The sequence below is a fragment of the Pecten maximus genome, chromosome 9 (genome assembly GCF_902652985.1).
Source record: "Pecten maximus chromosome 9, xPecMax1.1, whole genome shotgun sequence".
Lineage (NCBI taxonomy): Eukaryota > Metazoa > Mollusca > Bivalvia > Pectinida > Pectinidae > Pecten > Pecten maximus.
This window is the reverse complement of record NC_047023.1, coordinates 13,995,035-14,015,812: the sequence shown is the minus strand read 5'-3', so window position 1 is coordinate 14,015,812 and position 20,778 is coordinate 13,995,035. Positions and strand designations below refer to the sequence as shown.

General features: G+C 35.5%; 1 protein-coding gene across 1 annotated transcript in view; it reads left to right on the top strand.

The window, feature by feature from the left end:
* Positions 1-20,778, top strand: part of LOC117334174 (acetylcholine receptor subunit alpha-like 1) — a 36,840-nt gene that overhangs the window by 8,889 nt on the left and 7,173 nt on the right. Inside the window, exon 2 of the mRNA XM_033893647.1 lies at positions 16,963-17,007. Coding sequence (XP_033749538.1) covers positions 16,963-17,007 — 45 coding nt within the window. The remainder of the gene's footprint in view (positions 1-16,962; positions 17,008-20,778) is intronic.

Genomic DNA, 20,778 nt, shown 5'->3' with positions numbered 1-20,778 from the left:
ATTATGAGGTAGACTGTTTCCCAAGCTGTGATATAATTAGGAGGTAGACTGGTTCCCAAGCTGTGATATAATTAGGAGGTAGACTGTTCCCCAATCTGTGATATAATTATGAGGTAGACTGTTCCCCAATCTGTGATATAATTAGGAGGCAGACTGTTTCTCAATCTGTGATATAATTAGGAGGTTGACTGTTTACCAATCTGTGATATAATTAGGAGGTTGACTGTTTCCCAATATATGATATAATTAGGAGGTTGACTGTTTCCCAATATATGATATAATTAGGAGGTTGACTGTTTCCCAATCTGTGATATAATTAGGAGGTAGATCGTTTCCCAATCTGTGATATAATTAGGAGGTAGACTGGTCCCCAATCTGTGATACAATTAGGATGTAGACTGGTCCCCAATCTGTGATATAATTAGGAGGTAGACTGGTCCCCAATCTGTGATATAATTAGGAGGTAGACTGTTCCCCAATCTGTGATATAATTATGAGGTAGACTGTTTCCCAAGCTGTGATATAATTATGAGGTAGACTGTTTCCCAATTTTGCATTGGACATAGGACATCTCCCTAGCTGTGATATAACATAGGACATCTCCGTAGCTGTGATATAACATAGGACATCTCCCAAGTTGTGATATAACATAGGACATCTCCCTAGCTGTGATATAACATAGGACATCTCCCTAGCTGTGATATAACATAGGACATCTCCCTAGCTGTGATATAACATAGGACATCTCCCAAGCTGTGATATAACATAGGACATCTCCCTAGCTGTGATATAACATAGGACATCTCCCAAGCTGTGATATAATATAGGACATCTCCCTAGCTGTGATATAACATAGGACATCTCCCAAGTTGTGATATAACATAGGACATCTCCCTAGCTGTGATATAACATAGGACATCTCCCAAGCTATTATATAACATAGGACATCTCCCAAGCTGTGATATAACATAGGACATCTCCCTAGCTGTGATATAACATAGGACATCTCCCTAGCTGTGATATAACATAGGACATCTCCCTAGCTGTGATATAACATAGGACATCTCCCAAGTTGTGATATAACATAGGACATCTCCCAAGCTGTGATATAATATAGGACATCTCCCTAGCTGTGATATAACATAGGACATCTCCCTAGCTGTGATATAACATAGGACATCTCCCTAGCTGTGATATAACATAGGACATCTCCCTAGCTGTGATATAACATAGGACATCTCCCTAGCTGTGATATAATTAGGAGATGGCCTACATGACAAGAAATATCATACCGTTGGCGTATCCTTGAAAGGTGTCGGACTACAAGTCAAATATACTAATGTAAAACAAATATCCACTCTCCTCAGGGTTTCTGGTTTTTATTACCAATTCTTATTTAACTTGATTACGATAAGCGTTATATAATTATGAAAACTGCATTTCCATTTCATAAATCAAAATTTGCAATTATAATAATAGTGATTTTATTTGGCTTTTTGAAAAATTATCAAATTCACTCAGAATGACAAACTGCAGAACTCTAATACTAGTATCTATTTTTTATCATTTCAATCTGTAAATCGAACAAAGATAAATATTTTGTATGATTTTATGACTGAGACAGTAGTGAGTATATGACAGTTTCAGCTTTGATCGGCTTTCATACATATATGGGAGTAATGAAGTTATGACGTTAGAATGATTTAAGCGTCCCGGCGTATCTGTTCTGACAGCCTCGTTGTCATATTCATACATATATGCCATAGTTACTGTTGATCAATTGGACGTATAATTAACATGTTTCAGCGTTCATCGTCCTGATACGGTTGAAAATGAGATTTACTACAGATATTTAGATGCACATTCTTGATCATGTTTTGTAAAGATGCCAATGTTTGTTAAAATAACCACTATATATATAAATGTAGTGTAAAATGGTTTAGCGTTAAAGGAGATAAAAAATATTTTGGCTCTAAGTGAAGCAACAGAAGAAATTTAATTAATATCTGTATATGAATGTCAAACTATGATGAACGTTTTGCAATGATTAGATTTTATTTTATAACATCGATTGCTGTCCGGGTCCAAAAAACAATAGCTGATAGCCCGTTAGGCTTCTTGGAATAATTATGTACGACACTTGGTAATCTACGGCACGGTCCGTCTCGAGGATTGTCTGTCTACGCCAATGTTTGTTCATAGAAATTTCTATCATTATTGAATTTACAGTCTGGTTATTGAAACATGTACCCGTTCTTACTTGAAACCTTACAACTGCAGAGTCTGTTTCGAAAACATATCTACTGCACGCGAAGCCATCTTTATCACAGAAATGGCGGGTCTATTTCCAGTCGTGTCATCCATGCCCTAACGGTTTACCAGAGATAAGAAGATAGAGAAAAACATTTACTCTGACATATCGAGACCATCACCAAACTCCAGCCTGGTGGTTTATGTGCTTCCCTAAATGGTAATCAACACAACTGTTTATCTCTGCCTGTCTCCAGGACTGACGGCTAAGATAAGTCTCTCCTAAATGTCCCGTTTGAAAGCTTTCTCTTGTGGAAATCAGATATATAGACTGGCCTTTGAGATGAACAGTAATCACGAAGTTCATCTCATGAACCCACCAATCAGAAGCCGTTGCCATGATTTCAGTCTATACATTGACCAATCATTACACTTGATACATTAATCATCCTGACCAATCATAACGTATGATTCACTCGATGATATCTGAAGTAAAAGATATGGACATTGCTTCTATAAAATTGCATTAAAACAAATATATATACATGTATATATAATTAATTACAGCCGTCTTAATTAATTCCGCACTTACGTCTAAGTACCCATCAGAAACAATTATATCCTCATACGTGTGTTTATATCAAATGGCACGTTCGCAAGCGAGTAAACGAACACTAATTCCAGATCTTGTCAGTGGAATAACGCGAAAGGTGTCAGTGCCGATCTGATAATGTCATGATCAACGCCTTCTAGAAATTCTGCAAACATTTAGTATGATTTTATGTGCTAACAAGTTTGTGTTTTGTACTTAAAACTTATAACAAAGCAACACATAAAATAATTTTTTTTCAAATCTCCGTTGAGATAATGCCATCATTATTACCCACATCGCTTTGATGTCAAGTAAGTTCTAATCCAGTATGTAATGATTGATTTCGACACATTCGTAAATTTGAAAAAAAAAGATTTATCAACTTATGAATGCAAAAGACATCTTTTTAATGTGATTGGTGAAATGATTTTTGTAAACGGCGTTAACAACTGTTGCAATCAACACAGGCCATGCAGTTTATTATTTATATATATATCGAGATGGCTACAAAGTGACAAAGAGGTAAATTACATTTTTGTATCCGTGAGTTTGGATCAACAATATCAACCAAATGTACTACTACATTCCAGATGGTAGATGATAAATAAACACACTAATATTAACGATATTCAGATACCCTACTCATCCTCAAACACTTTCTACTGAACGCCAGGCATTTACTGCCTCCTTTGAATTTTTGTGCTAGAACGAACGTGATTGTGGAGTCGCTCCTCGACCAATTAAAACTGTATCCTGTACGGAAACATTTGTTAAATTCATTAGATAGCTGGTAGCGCTGAACCATATTTTCTGGGTAATGGATCTGGACAAGGCGAATATGATGAGTGTTAGTCTGTATACAGGTCTACGGTATCCACATTCGCATATTCTCGCAAGTTTCATTTCTTTATGGTATTCAGTGTAAGTCGACTTGGTCTCATCAGTTTCCTTACATGATCTGTTCTATGTACACTTTAAGTCGACATGGTTTCACCAATTTATAATTGAATTGTTCTTTTGTCAGACAATGTTACATCAGACATTGTATTTTTCTTTTTCATGCACAAATACATGAGGGTTAATAGGATGTTATTATCATATGTAAATATTTTTGTAACCAGCTTTTAAAACCCGGATATTGTTACAATTTTGTAATATTTTATATGATCAAACTCGACGAAGCTTATTTATACTATCAAATCGTTTTTTCTTTCTAAAATTTCGTAGAATATATAACGTGTTCATTTTAGAAATATCAACACAATTTACTAAAATTAAGATTTCATTTATCCAAAAGCTTTTTGTTACAAAACAGGTTAAAAATAATTGGTTTAAGTGATCATAAAATACGGATTTCAATAATAAGACTTCAATTCAGAAGATAGGATTCCATTGTCATATAATGTTCTAGCGAACTTTCATCCGTAATACTATCTGTAGAATTGATTAAGTGTGATAATGATGCTGATGAGCTCCAATTTTGATAGATTGTGCAGTTATAATTCCGGATCGTCGAGGTAAAGCCGACGCCTACTCCATTTACGTTATTGAAATATAAAATTATAACAGTACTACATAACCATATTGTTCAAATATAAAATTCAGCACTGATGTCTGGTCTGCCAATACAACCAGAATTTGATTTTCCTAAAATCAGACATGCTCTGCAGTGTTATTAAAACGTTGAATAATTAAATGACTTTATTTATTTTCTGGCCTAATCAGTGTTGTAGCTCTGCTGATTAAGGACCCACCCAAGCGCTACTCCTTTCTACCTTCGTCTGTAACGATATCATACCGAGTCATTCATAAACCGGCAAACTTTTGATGTTTCATTTTGTAATTTTCTGCAAACAAACCTGGTGAATGAGTCCATTAGAGAGGGCTGCGTCGATTAAACAGGGAACATCAAGCACCAGGTAAAAGATTGGCGTGCAGGCGTCAGTCTAGTCGACGGTACCAAGACTGCTGCACAACTAGATTTGTTGCTATAAATGTTTTATTGAGTGATGTGTTTAGCAATATCCTAAAAAACGTAAAGCATAAGATGTATATTCATCTGGATGGGGATGGATGTGAATTGTAAGTGATGGTGATACATTAGGGTCTACGGAGCATTATCAAAAACATGCATCAATTGAAGATGTCGTGTCTATGCTGTTTATGTTGTTTATCTATGTTGTTTATCTACGTTGTCTATCTATGTTGTTTATCTATGTTGTTTATCTACGTTGTCTATCTATGTTGTTATCTATGCTGTTTATCTATGCTGTTTATTTATGTTGTTTATCTATGTTGTTTATCCATGTTGTCTATCTATGTTGTCCATCTATGTTGTTTATCTATGTTGTTTATCTATGTTGTTTATCTACGTTGTCTATCTATGTTGTTATCTATGCTGTTTATCTATGTTGTTTATCTATGTTGTTTATCTATGTTGTGTTATGTTTTCCCCTTAGGTCGTTGTTAATTCTCTGTTTAAAAAAACAAACACCATTTCCCATTTAAATACGTTAACTTTGATATACTCGTAGTTTGATCGTTCTGTGGAAAGGTTGTTGCGATATGTGGTTCTGTCTTATTTTTGCTATGACATTTGGATTATATGTCATGTGAACTCAATTTCGTTTTCCTATGTCATGTAGATTCTGTTTTTCTGTTGTTATGTTATGTGTATTCTGTTTTTCTGTTGTTATGTCATATAGGTTTTGTTTCGCTGTTGATGTGTCATGTGAACTCAGTCTCGTTTTACTATGTCATATGGACTCTGCTTCTCTGTTGCGATGTCATGTGGATTATGCTTTGTTGTTGCTATGTCATGTTGATGCTCTCTCGTTGCTATGTCATGTTGATTCTCTCTCGTTGCTATGTCATGTGGATTATGTCTCGTTGTTATGTGATGTGGATTATGTCTCGTTGCTATGTCATGTTGATGCTCTCTCGTTGCTATGTCATGTGGTTTATGTCTCGTCGCTTTGTCATGTTGATTCTCTCTCGTTGCTATGTCATGTTGATGCTCTCTCGTTGCTATGTCATGTGGATTCTCTCTCGTCGCTTTGTCATGTTGATTCTCTCTCGTTGCTATGTCATGTGGATTATGTCTCGTTGCTATGTCATGTGGATTATGTCTCGTTGCTATGTCATATTGATGCTCTCTCGTTGCTATGTCATGTGGTTTATGTCTCGTTGTCATGTCACGTTGATTCTGCTTTTTTATTGATATGTCATGAGGATTCTGTTTCGCTGTTAAATGTTAGGTTGGTTCGGTTCCGGTACTATTTCGTTCATGTCGAATCTGTCCCATCTGCCTGATAACAAAAAATGACCATAGACATGTATTTTATCTTTATTAAAAAAATCAATTTACTGTCTTCTTTCCCAATTTTATACCTTTTTAATTAGAGTGGCATTTTAATTGAACTGTGCTAAAAGGGGAGATTACTTTTTGATTACTTTCAGATGAAATCGGACATAAAACACGAGGAAAGTAGATGTTTGGCTAACACAACCAAAACTGTTTTGTTGTATATCGACCAAGGCAAATAAGGTCACTATTTGCCCTTGACCTTTCGCTTCTTATAAACAGCTGTTTCTCGTGCTAAGGAATAAATCAAGGGAGGCAATCAATTGGAACTGTTACCTTAAGTACACAGAATTCACGGAAACAAGTAATATATTAAACTGGTAAAACAATATTAGAGGTCGGGGCCTTTTATGTAGGAGTCTTTGATGATATGATCAAATGTCGTTGTCTAAAGGATATTTACAAATGTCACGGCTGTGTCTGTCATCAAAACAAACAGAGGGCACGAAGGTATGTCACTATTGACCAATCAAAATTGACCACTAACTTACAATGTAGGTAGGGGAAGTTACGTAATGTCGTAACCGCATTTTGAGTTACAACTCACCGGATAAGATTATATATTTACATCTTGGCGGCTAATTAAAATTACTTCCATTTTCTTATTATAATTGATGTATTTTGCTTTAGCCATTGTATTTATTATCATTAATTTGCCTAAAATCTATGATACTACCAGAAGATATTAATGTTTTTCGAAACTCCTTTCCTATTTTCATCTGAATGTGGTTGTATAGTTTTATTGCATTCGTTGCAATAGCTATCTGAAGTGCAAAAATATCGCGAATCTTAGAATTATTTCGAGTGTTGGAAAATTTCTAGTACAGACTGGTGTCCTTGCAGGAAGGGCGTGATGATTTCACTCAGGAACACTTTATGTGTGAAGCAAGATATCATCTACAATACATGATGGTCTAATACTGAAACATTTAATATACATTGGATATCAGAATATAAGTTAATTATCTTGTGTTTAATTAATTACTTGTTTGCTGGATTTATCGACCAGTGAACAGCAATAGTCATTTTGAGGCGGGGTCTCCTTGTAGTAGTTGGTGACTACCTCACTGAGCAACATACGGGAGACCCGTCGCATGTCATCCAGAGCCAAGGACACAATTACGACAGCACAGACTATTTCCCAGCTTCCCGAGAACTCAACCCGAAAGGGGTATAGGATTTAATAAAGTCAACTATTTACAGCAAACTAAAGTATGAGAAGTACAATAATAGTAGTATTTGTAAGTTTTAGTTAAGTTTAATTTAAAAAAATAATGAACATTATTGAGTAATCGAACATTACACAAGCTGAACAAACCCTTCATTTGATATAAATGTAACTATTTATAGTAGAATCTCTGAATGGTCGTAATTTAACATATACGGGAGCTCATGGCCTATTTCTTCGAAATATCCATTGCAAATTTGGAATTCGTGACCATACGAAATTTACACATAATATTCCCGGTGGCGCCATTGATTCACAAGAGACTACATAAATTATGTATCTTTTTAACCTTCATTGTTTATCAAATACTTTTTTATTTTTTTATTTTACAAATATCTACTTAAAAATGCAGTTAATACGCCAGTAAAAATATCAAAATTGTTTCTTATATTTACGTTTTGACAGTTATTTTTATTTATCGTCATCCATTGAACATTACATGCACTGACGGAACAGCCCGACAATTGATGGTCAACAACAGGAAGTAAACAGAATATAGTCCCACAATGACACTTTTTTTGTTCCATTTCCTTAAAAAGAATTAAAAGTCTACATCTTCTATTCACATATTGTTTTGATTTGCATTATATTTTAGAAAAAAAATAATAAAATATGAAAAAAAAGTCTGTGCCGAATCGGGGCTGGGCCAGGCCAAGCCGGCCTTACTCACTGTCAACACTGTATTCCTACGCGCCGAACTAACGTTCACCGAAGTTTTAAGGCCAGTTGGTAAGGCAAGAGAGAATATACACCAGAAATGCAAGTAGCATTGTGTTGCTATCACCTGTTGCATTTTAACTAAACTAAAGCAGCTACCGTCCAACGTTAAAGACAGCTTTGGGAATACCAAAGAGTCCAAAATAATGACAAATTAATAAGTTTAGGCGAAGACCGAGACCCTACCATGACATGTAGAAAAACGTATCGAAAAAAAATTCAAGGAGACTCCAATTGAAATTTATATGGCCTGAGTGAGGCTCTATAGCGTATATGATACCGATAGATCCACACCGACGTGTTCTCGGCGCAATAACTCCCGTCTGGCAATGACGAATGGTTCCTCTGATTAAGAAGTATGCTGTTTCGGCACTAAAACTTCAATTTCGTATGCAAATAAAATAAGAATTCCGTCCCGACTCTGTTGCGTGCCTCCGATACCGTCTGCAAGTATGACCCAGGCTAGTGGTTCAGGAGCGCCCGACAGTGCGCGCTTCCCATCATGATCCTCGAGATAGCCACCATCGTTCGGACACGAATCATTTTGAATTTTGTAGAAATTATCAAAATCAATAGCATAGATAATTTCTGGTATTTTTGGAAATAAACACATGCACAAGAGCTAAATTAATGTTCTGTTATTGCCATATCGTATTGTATATCTGATCATATATATACTCTCCACTCAATAAAATACTCTCTTTATTTATGAGAGCTGTTAACCAGAAAATGTTTATAACTTTAAAAGAATGGCGGTTTGTGTTAAATAATAAAAAAAGTTGATATGACGAAATTTGGCATAAACCCAAGAGGCGTCTTTGAAGTGCCGTCACCATTCTTGAATTTGTTTGAGGTGGATATCATAAAAAAATCAAATCGAGTGTCGAAACTACCAGACAAGGTTTTATCCAATTAAAGAGTGAAAGACAAAAAAAAAAGACAATGAAAAGTAATCTTGTCAATTGACTTGCATACATAACAGACAATATTGATTCGACAGAAACAGATTTGCGCAGTTCCTTGAACAGACTGTCCTCTGCTCTCAGACGACACAAGGTACCGAGAGTCCTAACCTACCCACAGACAAACCGAGGTCAAACTAGTGAATCAGCCTGTGTCTGTCCCGTCACAAAAAGCCACCAAGACAATATTTCCGCTAGCTGTGTCCCGCCGCAATTACCGACGAACGGATTCCAGCATATTACGGAAGTCAGAGGTGGAAATGACATCATTTCCAGAAGTTTTGTCCAACCATCCACGACAGCATGTACGCAAGATTGGGCCGAATGTAATTTATTATGTTAGGGGTCAACAACTACTTTATTCACACTAACAATCAAAGACCTACACTAAATATTCCAAATATCGTTTTTACTGGTTGTACTGTTTCTTCAGTATGTCGTCATGATCGGTGTTACTTATGACGTCAGGGTGGCTTATATACTGTCTTCCGTATCACGTCCTGTGGATGTCTCACTTTAAACGGAAGTGCGGAGTGATACTGTAGCTATAAGGCACGGACAAGGTTGCAAAGAAACCAGAATAGACTCAAATATCCAAGCCTATTTAGAAGACTTACTTACATACAAACAGTATACATTATTATTATATATCTTCTCACTCAGTTCAGAACTAGATTTATTTTTGAAAGATAATTCGAAGTAGAAATAACTTTAATGGAAGTGTTAAAGGTTCTATGCACTGACCTGTTCGGTGTTGTTTGTAACTCTATTGGGAGTGTTCGATACGACAGCAGTCCTTTTTTGCGGGTGTACAGATTGTGAGGACTCGTGTTATTTTTTGTGTGTGTTTCCTGGTTTTCTAAACGACATTGTAGCATTTTATTTCCACTTTATAACCTGGTAGAAAGGGTTTATTAAATTTCAGTTAAGTGAATTGCTACTTTACGTTCGTCTGACGATCAGTTTATTATGGTTTCCTCGCTAACGTCACAGACACATGCTTATTGCAGTTTGCTTGGATAGATTTCTTAGAAACATTCTACATACAATGTATCATATTCCCCATATACTTAAACATGTCACTTCCGGTTACTGTCAATGTGTCTCATTTTCTTCCGGTACATGTGCTTTTTTTTTTAATCCGGTCCATATTGCTACTTTATTTTCGGTTCATGTTCCTCGACGTCATGCCTTCATGACTTGTAATTGCACGATAACTGGACTGATTTCATTTGACAACTTATCGTTTTTTGTAAATTTGCCCCGTAAAGAAGCTCGCCAAATGGCACGTTTAGTCATTAATGTCACAAAGAGTGTGTTTGTGGACACAATAGTATGATGTATGTGTTATCTGAGCGTCTTTGACACCTAGACAGTGCTCCACGCGAGCCGATATTGATGTGATAGCTGCAGTATCTGGACAGCAGACGATACGTCTATATATATCTTTATTGCGTGAAAAAAATCCCAGACGTTTAGACATCCAGGCGCAGATTTGTTTAAACACAAGATATTTGATCAGGGATTGTATTTTGAATATTTTAATCGGATCGCTCTACTGTTTAAATGTTATTGACATGATAATCCATATTAATATATGAAAATTAGCCAAATGAAGAAGTACTGAATATAATTATCGGTAGATCTGAGTATAAACAAAGAGGTTTGTTAGCATTTACTACCTACTGTTTCCAGTACAGTTACGGTACAATCGAGACGGTGTGACAGTGATCCGAACAATTGCTGGAAGATCCTGGGTAATATAGTGTTACTATTGACGACAATGTTGTACAACCTGTATAAGATAGTGTTACTATTGAAGATAACGTTGTACAACCTGTATAAGATAGTGTTACATTCTTTGTATATGGTGTAACTATTGCTATTGAAGACAATGTGTACAACCAGTATAAAATAGTGTTACTATTGAAGATAATGTTGTACAACCTGTATAAAATAGTGTTACTATTGACGACAATGTTGTACAACCAGTATAAAATAGTGTTACTATTGAAGATAATGTTGTACAACCTGTATAAAATAGTGTTACTATTGACGACAATGTTGTACAACCTGTATAAAATAGTGTTACTATTGAAGATAATGTTGTACAACCTGTATAAAATAGTGTTACTATTGACGACAATGTTGTACAACCTGTATAAAATAGTGTTACTATTGAAGATAATGTTGTACAACCTGTATAAAATAGTGTTACTATTGACGATAATGTTGTACAACCTGTATAAAATAGTGTTACTATTGAAGACAATGTGTACAACCAGTATAAAATAGTGTTACTATTGAAGATAATGTTGTACAACCTGTATAAAATAGTGTTACTATTGACGACAATGTTGTACAACCAGTATAAAATAGTGTTACTATTGAAGATAATGTTGTACAACCTGTATAAAATAGTGTTACTATTGACGACAATGTTGTACAACCTGTATAAAATAGTGTTACTATTGAAGATAACGTTGTACAACCTGTATAAAATAGTGTTACTATTGACGACAATGTTGTACAACCTGTATAAAATAGTGTTACTATTGACGACAATTTTGTACAACCTGTATAAAATAGTGTTACTATTGAAGACAATTTTGTACAACCTGTATAAGATAGTGTTGCTATTGAAGACAATTTTGTACAACCTGTATAAAATAGTGTTACTATTGAAGATAACGTTGTACAACCTGTATAAAATAGTGTTACTATTGAAGATAACGTTGTACAACCTGTATAAAATAGTGTTACTATTGACGACAATTTTGTACAACCTGTATAAAATAGTGTTACTATTGAAGACAATTTTGTACAACCTGTATAAGATAGTGTTGCTATTGAAGACAATTTTGTACAACCTGTATAAAATAGTGTTACTATTGAAGACAATGTTGTACAACCTGTATAAAATAGTGTTACTATTGAAGACAAGGTTGTACAACCTGTATAAAATAGTGTTACTATTGAAGACAAGGTTGTACAACCTGTATAAAATAGTGTTACTATTGAAGACAAGGTTGTACAACCTGTATAAAATAGTGTTACTATTGAAGACATTGTTGTACAACCTGTATAAAATAGTGTTACTATTGAAGACAATTTTGTACAACCTGTATAAAATAGTGTTACTATTGACGACAATTTTGTACAACCTGTATGAAATAGTGTTACTATTGAAGACATTGTTGTACAACCTGTATAAAATAGTGTTACTATTGAAGACAATTTTGTACAACCTGTATGAAATAGTGTTACTATTGAAGACATTGTTGTACAACCTGTATAAAATAGTGTTACTATTGAAGACAATTTTGTACAACCTGTATGAAATAGTGTTACTATTGAAGACAATTTTGTACAACCTGTATAAGATAGTGTTGCTATTGAAGACAATTTTGTACAACCTGTATGAAATAGTGTTACTATTGAAGACAAGGTTGTACAACCTGTATAAAATAGTGTTACTATTGAAGACAAGGTTGTACAACCTGTATAAAATAGTGTTACTATTGAAGACATTGTTGTACAACCTGTATAAAATAGTGTTACTATTGAAGACAATTTTGTACAACCTGTATAAGATAGTGTTGCTATTGAAGACAATTTTGTACAACCTGTATAAAATAGTGTTACTATTGACGACAATGTTGTACAACCTGTATAAAATAGTGTTACTATTGAAGACAATTTTGTACAACCTGTATAAAATAGTGTTGCTATTGAAGACATTGTTGTACAACCTGTATAAAATAGTGTTACTATTGAAGACATTGTTTTACATTCTTTGTATATGATGTAACTAAAATGTATTGCTATTGAAGACAATGTTGTACATCATGAATTATACAGTGTTACTATTGAAGACAATTTTGTACAACCTGTATAAAATAGTGTTACTATTGAAGACAATGTTTAACATTATTTGCATATTGTGTAACTATGTTGTACATTTTTGTTTATCGTGTAAATTTTGAAGACAATGTTGTTCATCCTGTAGGTATTTTGTAACAATTGAAGACAATACAAAAATAAATTGGTTATCTACATCCTGTTTATGTTACTACAATGATTCTTACCCTAATTTTCCCAGTTTTCATGTTGACCAGACGGATTATTTTCCGTATCTGATAAACTAGCTACTATCGGTATTATCGGTATTATATTGTATTGCGATGTCTGCTGGCTGTGTTTGGCGAACTAATTGGAGCGTTCAGGACGTGCCCGACAAGGTCTGACCACACAAACTGCCGGGGAATCACTGTATATCTATAAATGATTTGTCTGGCTAGTTCCTACACACCTTCTTGATCTGTACTGAGTTTTTATGGACATTCATCACCAAGGTGAGACAAAACGCACGTAAATACAAAGTAATAAAGACAAATGTTATCACGCCTAATCTATGACCTGGGCGATCTCGGCGCCACTGAATAGGCAGACACTGGCCGGAAGTTGGCTAATATGGTAATGTTTTAGACAGAGAAATGCCGTTCATTGATATTCTTTCATTAACATCATTTATTTCATTCACGCATTTACAGTTCATAAAATCTAGGAGTTTTTTTGTATGATTTTTGTCGGGTAGATGGAAGAACGACATCTATTGTTATTAAGACATAGCTGTCTCCAGCAAGTCTGTTACAAGAAAGGCTGGGGCTTCCATGAACATCCTATAGCAATAATGAAGTAGTTCGTGCCCTCTGTGTGTCACCAGAACTAGCGAATTCGGAAGAGACCGGCCAAGGGTTTAACTATCAATTTAGGCAATGATAACATATTCGACATTAAATCGTCTCTGGGGAGATACGGCGGGCTCCACAGAGCCGTAATATAGTGGACCCTCGCCCGCCCAATACTCTAAACCTAAAACATGAGCAATGGATTCACTCGCACTGTCTGCTGTTAAGCATCGCAGACTTCATTTTTCTTTGCGAACCGTACACTTCCGGAATTGATAGCTTGCCTTGGTGTTAGAGGTTACGCAATGTCATTTGTGCCATTCCATCACACAATGACTACCGATGGTTAAAGTGAAGACGCTTTCCTTCCAACATTTGTTTCTCTTTAAGTATAAAAGAGACCGTCACATATTAAGTATGGCAAACGACTGAAGAGATGTACAGTCTACTGCAACTAAACACAATTATATTATTCACAACCGAATTTAATCCTACCACGAATATAAACAGCTTCTCTCTTCATTTGGTTAGACTACAATTTTAAGACCACTTCGACGTCAAAAAATGACATCGGCGATGCTTTCAGTGTAATTGTTGAAACGCCCTGGTACAAGACAGGTTTAGTCCCACTTACTTTGGTAGCACTGCAGGAACAATTGCTCAGTCATCGTCAAGGCGGTTTTTTGAAGGTTTAGCAGACGATAGGATTAATTGGCAGATGTCAATCTGGTCGACGGGAGGCATGAGGTCTGGAATGGGAAGATAGGCAGAACGATGACAAGGTGTCATCAGGGGACTGTTAGATGTATAGCTCGGCCTTGAGAAACCCCATGTAATTTCGAGAAACATTATTACCCGGTAGAACAAATTAGTACAAATGATTTCAAATTCTATTTAGGCATAGACACGCATATATACTGAAAATAACGAAACGAGTTCAACACGGTCGACTTTAAATGGACGTTTGCCTCAGGGCTCAGGGCGTTAAAGTCAATTGATATGGGAATTCGAACGTAACAAAGCGCCATGCAATTAATGACTCCTTGGATTTGTTATCCATTAAAAGGCATATTCCACAGGATTCGTGGATTGTTCTTCCCAGAATGCCTTGCGGTGATTAAAGTCGTCGTTCCTGTATAGTCTATCATTTATATATATATAAAACAGATGTGTCGCTTTTTTGTCATTGAAAAGTCAAGTTAAGGGGAGAATCTGCTGATCTTGGGAGTAAGAGCTATCTCCTTCCTTTGGAATAGAAGCGAGAACCGCGGAATTTCTTATTCATCATCCACATGACACCTCGACGTATTTCTATCAATATTTAATCAGATGATGTACAGACACAATATTAAAAATCCTAACGCTCTCTCCCTTATGTAAAGGCTATCTGAACAATTGAACTGAGCAATATTTTATCTAAACTTATAAAAAAAAGAGGATCTGTGATGAATATTTATAATATGTATACAATTCGCATCCGTGTATGTATACACATTACGATCCAGGTATTCATATAATCTGATATTCAATTTGTCACTTTGATCATGTTGGGGTATCAGGCCGACCATCATTGGGCCATTGAAACGTTCTTTTCAAGAACGTGGATGTGGCGCAGTGGTATATGCTGTGGATATTTCTGGCTAGGCGACTAGCTGTTGTTGACCTCGAGTTCGAGGCCTGGTCAGGGCACAGGCAGTAAAAATTCCCGTCCTTCGTCATTTGTGTTAATATGTTATATAATGTATAAATTAAACTATTGTCCGATATTGCCCCTTCAATCCATAGGTTTTGGACAAGAACATTTGTTATTTTTAAAGTCTGCATTGAACTGTAGTACTTTTAAAACCACCATTTCTTATGCATTAATGTAACTTAGAAAATCAAATGATCACACACTTTATTCAACACGAGTAAAGCGCGGAGTGCACCTATATCATTATACATTGTACCACGTTCATTTCACTAACGTGTACGCCCCAAACACAAATTTGGCAAAAGGCCTGTTTCTTTTTTACCAAAAACTTATTTTCCAAAAAAGTTAGTTCCGTCAAATTTTTAAGTACTTGTATATTGTTGACAACATAAAGAATGTGTTGATTTGACAACGATATTAAATCTCTTACACTCCATAATATCTCACAGACAACCTATTAGTTCATTTACACCATATTCTAAAAGCCCCACCTGTCGGTATTTGCACGAAACAAGTGTCCATAACCCCGATTGAATTTCCACTTTGAGCCCCGTAAGCCGCCTCCTCTAAGCATGCTGATGTAATTGAAAACAAAGTTAGTTAACATATATTGATAAATCACATCAATCAGGGAGTGACTAGCTCCTGGATATCTCTAAATTCTTTCTTATGCAACACGGTGCGCTCTTATCAAGGTTGTTCAATGTGCAGAGGCAATTTCTGAAATCAGTTTTTGGGAAATGAAGATAAGAGTACCAAAAGGTCAAGAGGTAGCAACGTACGGTAGGTCTTTCGGGAGTTACAAAGCTTCCGAATGTCTTAAATAAAATGTTACGATATTTTATAATCGGCATTCTGAAAGTCCGATATCTGTTGATGGCATCACGTTTCTATGTAGCTCGGCATGGAGCCGTTGGTATTCCCTGTAACGTCAACACAACACGTTATGATCAAATTTCTTCAATTAATATTAAAGTGCGGTCTGTTGTGCTTGCTTGAAAAGACCTGTCAACTTGAGAGTCCTTGGAGCACATCCTGGAGTATACTTCCGTTAATTTTTGTACACGAATCTCTGGCCCGAAATCGCTGTATATCAATATCGAGGCTCCCAAGGGGCCCCAATAGGGGGTAGAAACATGACAGAAACACATAACAAAAAAAGAGTTTCCATTTTCTCATTGGGTCAGGATGTTAAAATATCTGTCGTCTGCAGGTGTACGTCTGCTGTTATTAAGTTATAGTTTGACGTGTTTGGTTACGTCTGGTGTACTTAATGAGCACGTTTTCCCCCGTGCCGGAACCCCGAACCACCATATTTCCATGATCTCTCCTTTGAATGCAATGACATTCGCGTTGTTCGTTAGGTCGGTGTTTGCCAGCCAAATGTAATTTCTGTCGGTGTTTGGCCAGTCACTTGATGGAGTGAGGGTTGTTTTACTAATGACGTATTCCTTGTTTCTTACAGGACGAGAAGAATCAGATCATGACGACAAGTGTTTGGCTCCGACAAGTAAGTACAATACATCAATCGAACCTGCTGTAGTGTCACGTCGTATAGAACAGACCACAGCATTGTATCTGCAATCCTATTGTGTATACTTAAGGTCATCGTTGCTAAAGAAGACGAAACAAGCTTTCAATAGGTGGAGTGGTGTAGGCGAAAACCAGTAACTAAGGTGATATAGTCGAATGGGTATAAATCATGTGTCATCCATTGCATTCTCCAAATAACGCAGGAAAGTCTGACTGACTCGTGCTAGGACCGTCGTAGTAGTTAAACAAAATCCTAGACAATAAAATTTAATTTGACTTATTGTGGAAAGTAATTGGTAGTACTCAAAACCCACGTGGTCGGGCAGGTGACTCCGTATCTTTTTTGAACGTCAATTCGGGGAATCGAACCCCAGGCGCCTAGGTGAAAAACAAGTGTGTCATCACTGTCACCCGACCACCCAACTAGACAATATTGTACACGAATACGTAGCATACAAAAACAGTGTTCTTATTGATATAATGATAATTGTAAAAAAAAACATTAACAAGAAAAACAATGATACAACTAAACTAATATATATATATATGTAAATGCAACTATCTATGATACATACTAACTACGACCATTCTTGCCTCGGATGCTTTATATTTTTATCATTGTGAAAGTGTGATTTCTTGTGAAAACAAAAGACAATAATAGCTTTAACAAGTGTGATAATGGTTCTGATGTATTCTCACACATTCAGTCTGCTTCCCTAGTTTGTGTTTTGTCGTTTCTATATACAGATATGTGCTCTAGTCATATATAGAACCAACATCCATCGCCAAGAAAGTCAAATAGGATGTCTAGATCGGGAAAACAAGATTATAACGCTCCGCTAGATAGCTCACGTTATCTACGTTGTCTCCTGTTTGGAAATGTTTGTTTGGAAAGAGATTTTCTTCTTCAAATGTCAGACAGTTTTATCAAAGTATTCATCAGGAATTTATCTCGAGCATTTCATGTTATATATTTAGATAACAAAACAATGCATTTTATCACCAGATGATGTTATAAAGCGAAAAACCTTCTTATATTACTGCTGTCGCCAGAGGGCTCGCGTTTTCCGCTTAGACCAATCAAATTATTTGTAAACAAAGGCGGACGACTTCCGGTAACGGGACACCAAGATCGGGGCTTATGTGTAATATATCGCCACTGGAGATAAACATTATCGATCGGTGTCCCCTATTAAAAATCACGTGCACTAATTTAACAAATACCTTACCAGCCTCGAGGGTAATATTGTATTAGAAAGAAAACCTTTCTGAAATGTTGACTACTGAATTACAAAATGAAAAGGGTATCTTCAGCTTTATCGAATCATCATATACAACAAGTGCAAGTCTTTTCTAAAATTTTAATGATTTTTTTTTTAAATTTTTAACTGACGTATTTAAAAAGTAATATCATTAACTGATTCAATTCATTCGTATTATATATACAAGCTGTGAATTATTTTTCAATGACAATGACGATGTTATTCTCATAAACTTATGGAGTGTAGAGAATGTTGTTATTATTACAGAACTAAACAGTGTTGAACTAAAACCTACCTGGATTAACTCCAAACTAAACAAAGTGTCGAACTAAATCCCACTTGGATTAACTACAAACTAAACAGAGTGTCGAACTAAAACCTACTTTGATTAACTACAAACTAAACAAAGTGTCGAACTAAAACCTACTTGGATTAACTCCAAACTAAATACAGTGTCGATCTAAAACCTACCTGGATTAACTAAAAACTAAACAAAGTGTCGAACTAAATCCTACTTGGATTAACTACAAACTAAATACAGTGTCGAACCAAAACCTGGGAATCACTTCAAAACTTAATAGAATGTTGAACTAAAACTAAGATTAACTACAGAACTAAATATAGTGTTGAACTAAAATTGGGATAAACTACAAAACTAAATAGATTGTTGAACTCAAAACTAAGATTAACTGAAAAGTAAATAGAATTTTGAACTAAAAACTATTGCGATACTGAAAATCGAATCTGGATAATAATTTCTTCATGGTTAAAACTATTTTTCAGTCATTAAATGGAAATGGAAAAAATAACGGAATTCGTCTCCAAAATCGTTCTGGTAGCACAATTTGCTTAAAAAAGTATCTTGTGATATTGTACCGTCTGCCTATTTAGAAATTTACCGTAAACAATAGGTACACATCACAAGATGTTTTATTTTTTCTATTGTTTCGTATACTTACAAGTAAATTATTGGCTTAAGTAATGTTGTTTTTGTTGTATGTTTATTTGTTTTGTAGTGTGTGTTTTTTGTTTGTTTTGTTTTTGTTTTGTTTTTAGGGGGTTATTTTGTTTGTTTTTTATTATTATCATTTTATTTTATTATTATCATTTACACTACTTTAATCAAAATCAATAATCGTCATCCATTGACGTTGTACGCAACAGCTAGACAACTGGTGGAATAGCAAATCAGCTGATTCCAATTTGGTGAGAAAGGTTGTCAACTACAGGAAATACAGTTTATTAAATAAATTCTTATCAATTTATATCGATTCTACCATTTTGGTCCAAAATCCAACGATATTTACTCAAAAAGGACAGCCTCCACAATTCTCCATAAACCATTATGTTAAAGTGACATCTGTCTCTGGGAACGTTAACAATTAATTTCTGTTTGCCTTTATGTCAGTGAATGTAGAGTCCTCTGTTACTTTCAAGGTATATTGATAAACTTGTTGTTATAAAATTATATTGTTGTTGCTGCTGCTGCTGTTTTGGTGTTGTTGTTGTGCATACCAAAGTATCAGCACGCCAAAGTATCAGAAAATTCCTGAACTTGAAACGGAGATGTAATTGGAACTGTAGGTTATAATAATAGTGTTTCGACTATGTAACCTTGGTAGATCTCTGATAGTGCAGCGGCCTTCAATGATTTCACGTAATTGTATTAGCTTATTGACTTAGTGAAGAGTAAACCTAGTTATACAAGGCTTTTTTACCATGTTACGTGTCTCTGGAATGACATATCGGCGGATCTACAGAACAATACATCCACTTAACAATACGTATTGTCTGTATGTCTCTCTGTCAATATGTATCTGCATCACAATGCAGTTGTAATGTATAGACTCCTAAACCTCCTATTGGAATCTAAGCGTTTGACGTACATAGATCATATGAGGATTCATCATTGTATTCTGGGATGTAATCCTGTTTTATGGCATCGAGAGCCCGATCTGTGGTCGTGTTGACTTTATCAAATCATCTTCGAACATAGTTCTACCGGGCGAGTGGTCTCCGATATCTGTCTACTGAAAATAGAAAATCTTACTTTATGTTTCATATCACAAGCCAAATGAAAATATTTTAGGAATGTTTAATGTTGACTAATTTATGAAGACAATCAATTGTAGATTCTGTGTTTATCATTAGATGAGGCCGACTACCGCCGTCTCTATACAGACAGTTCCGGATCGTGTATACGAAGAAAGCCTTCGTTTTGAATATCTTACCAATCGACAAGGCATATTAAACGTCAGACTGCATAACACCGTGAATTGATCAAATGTCCGTAACATGCAATTCTCTTCTTTAATGACTACAGAATCTTAGCCGAACGGAGGACGATTTCTGCGTGCGGTCATGCGTCTAACTATGATCAAATGTAACCACAGCAGATTTTATCAAGAGAAACATTTCCTCCTATCCATCAAATTCACGTCACAATAAATCTCTACCGGAGTTCATTCCCGAAATCAGATAGCACC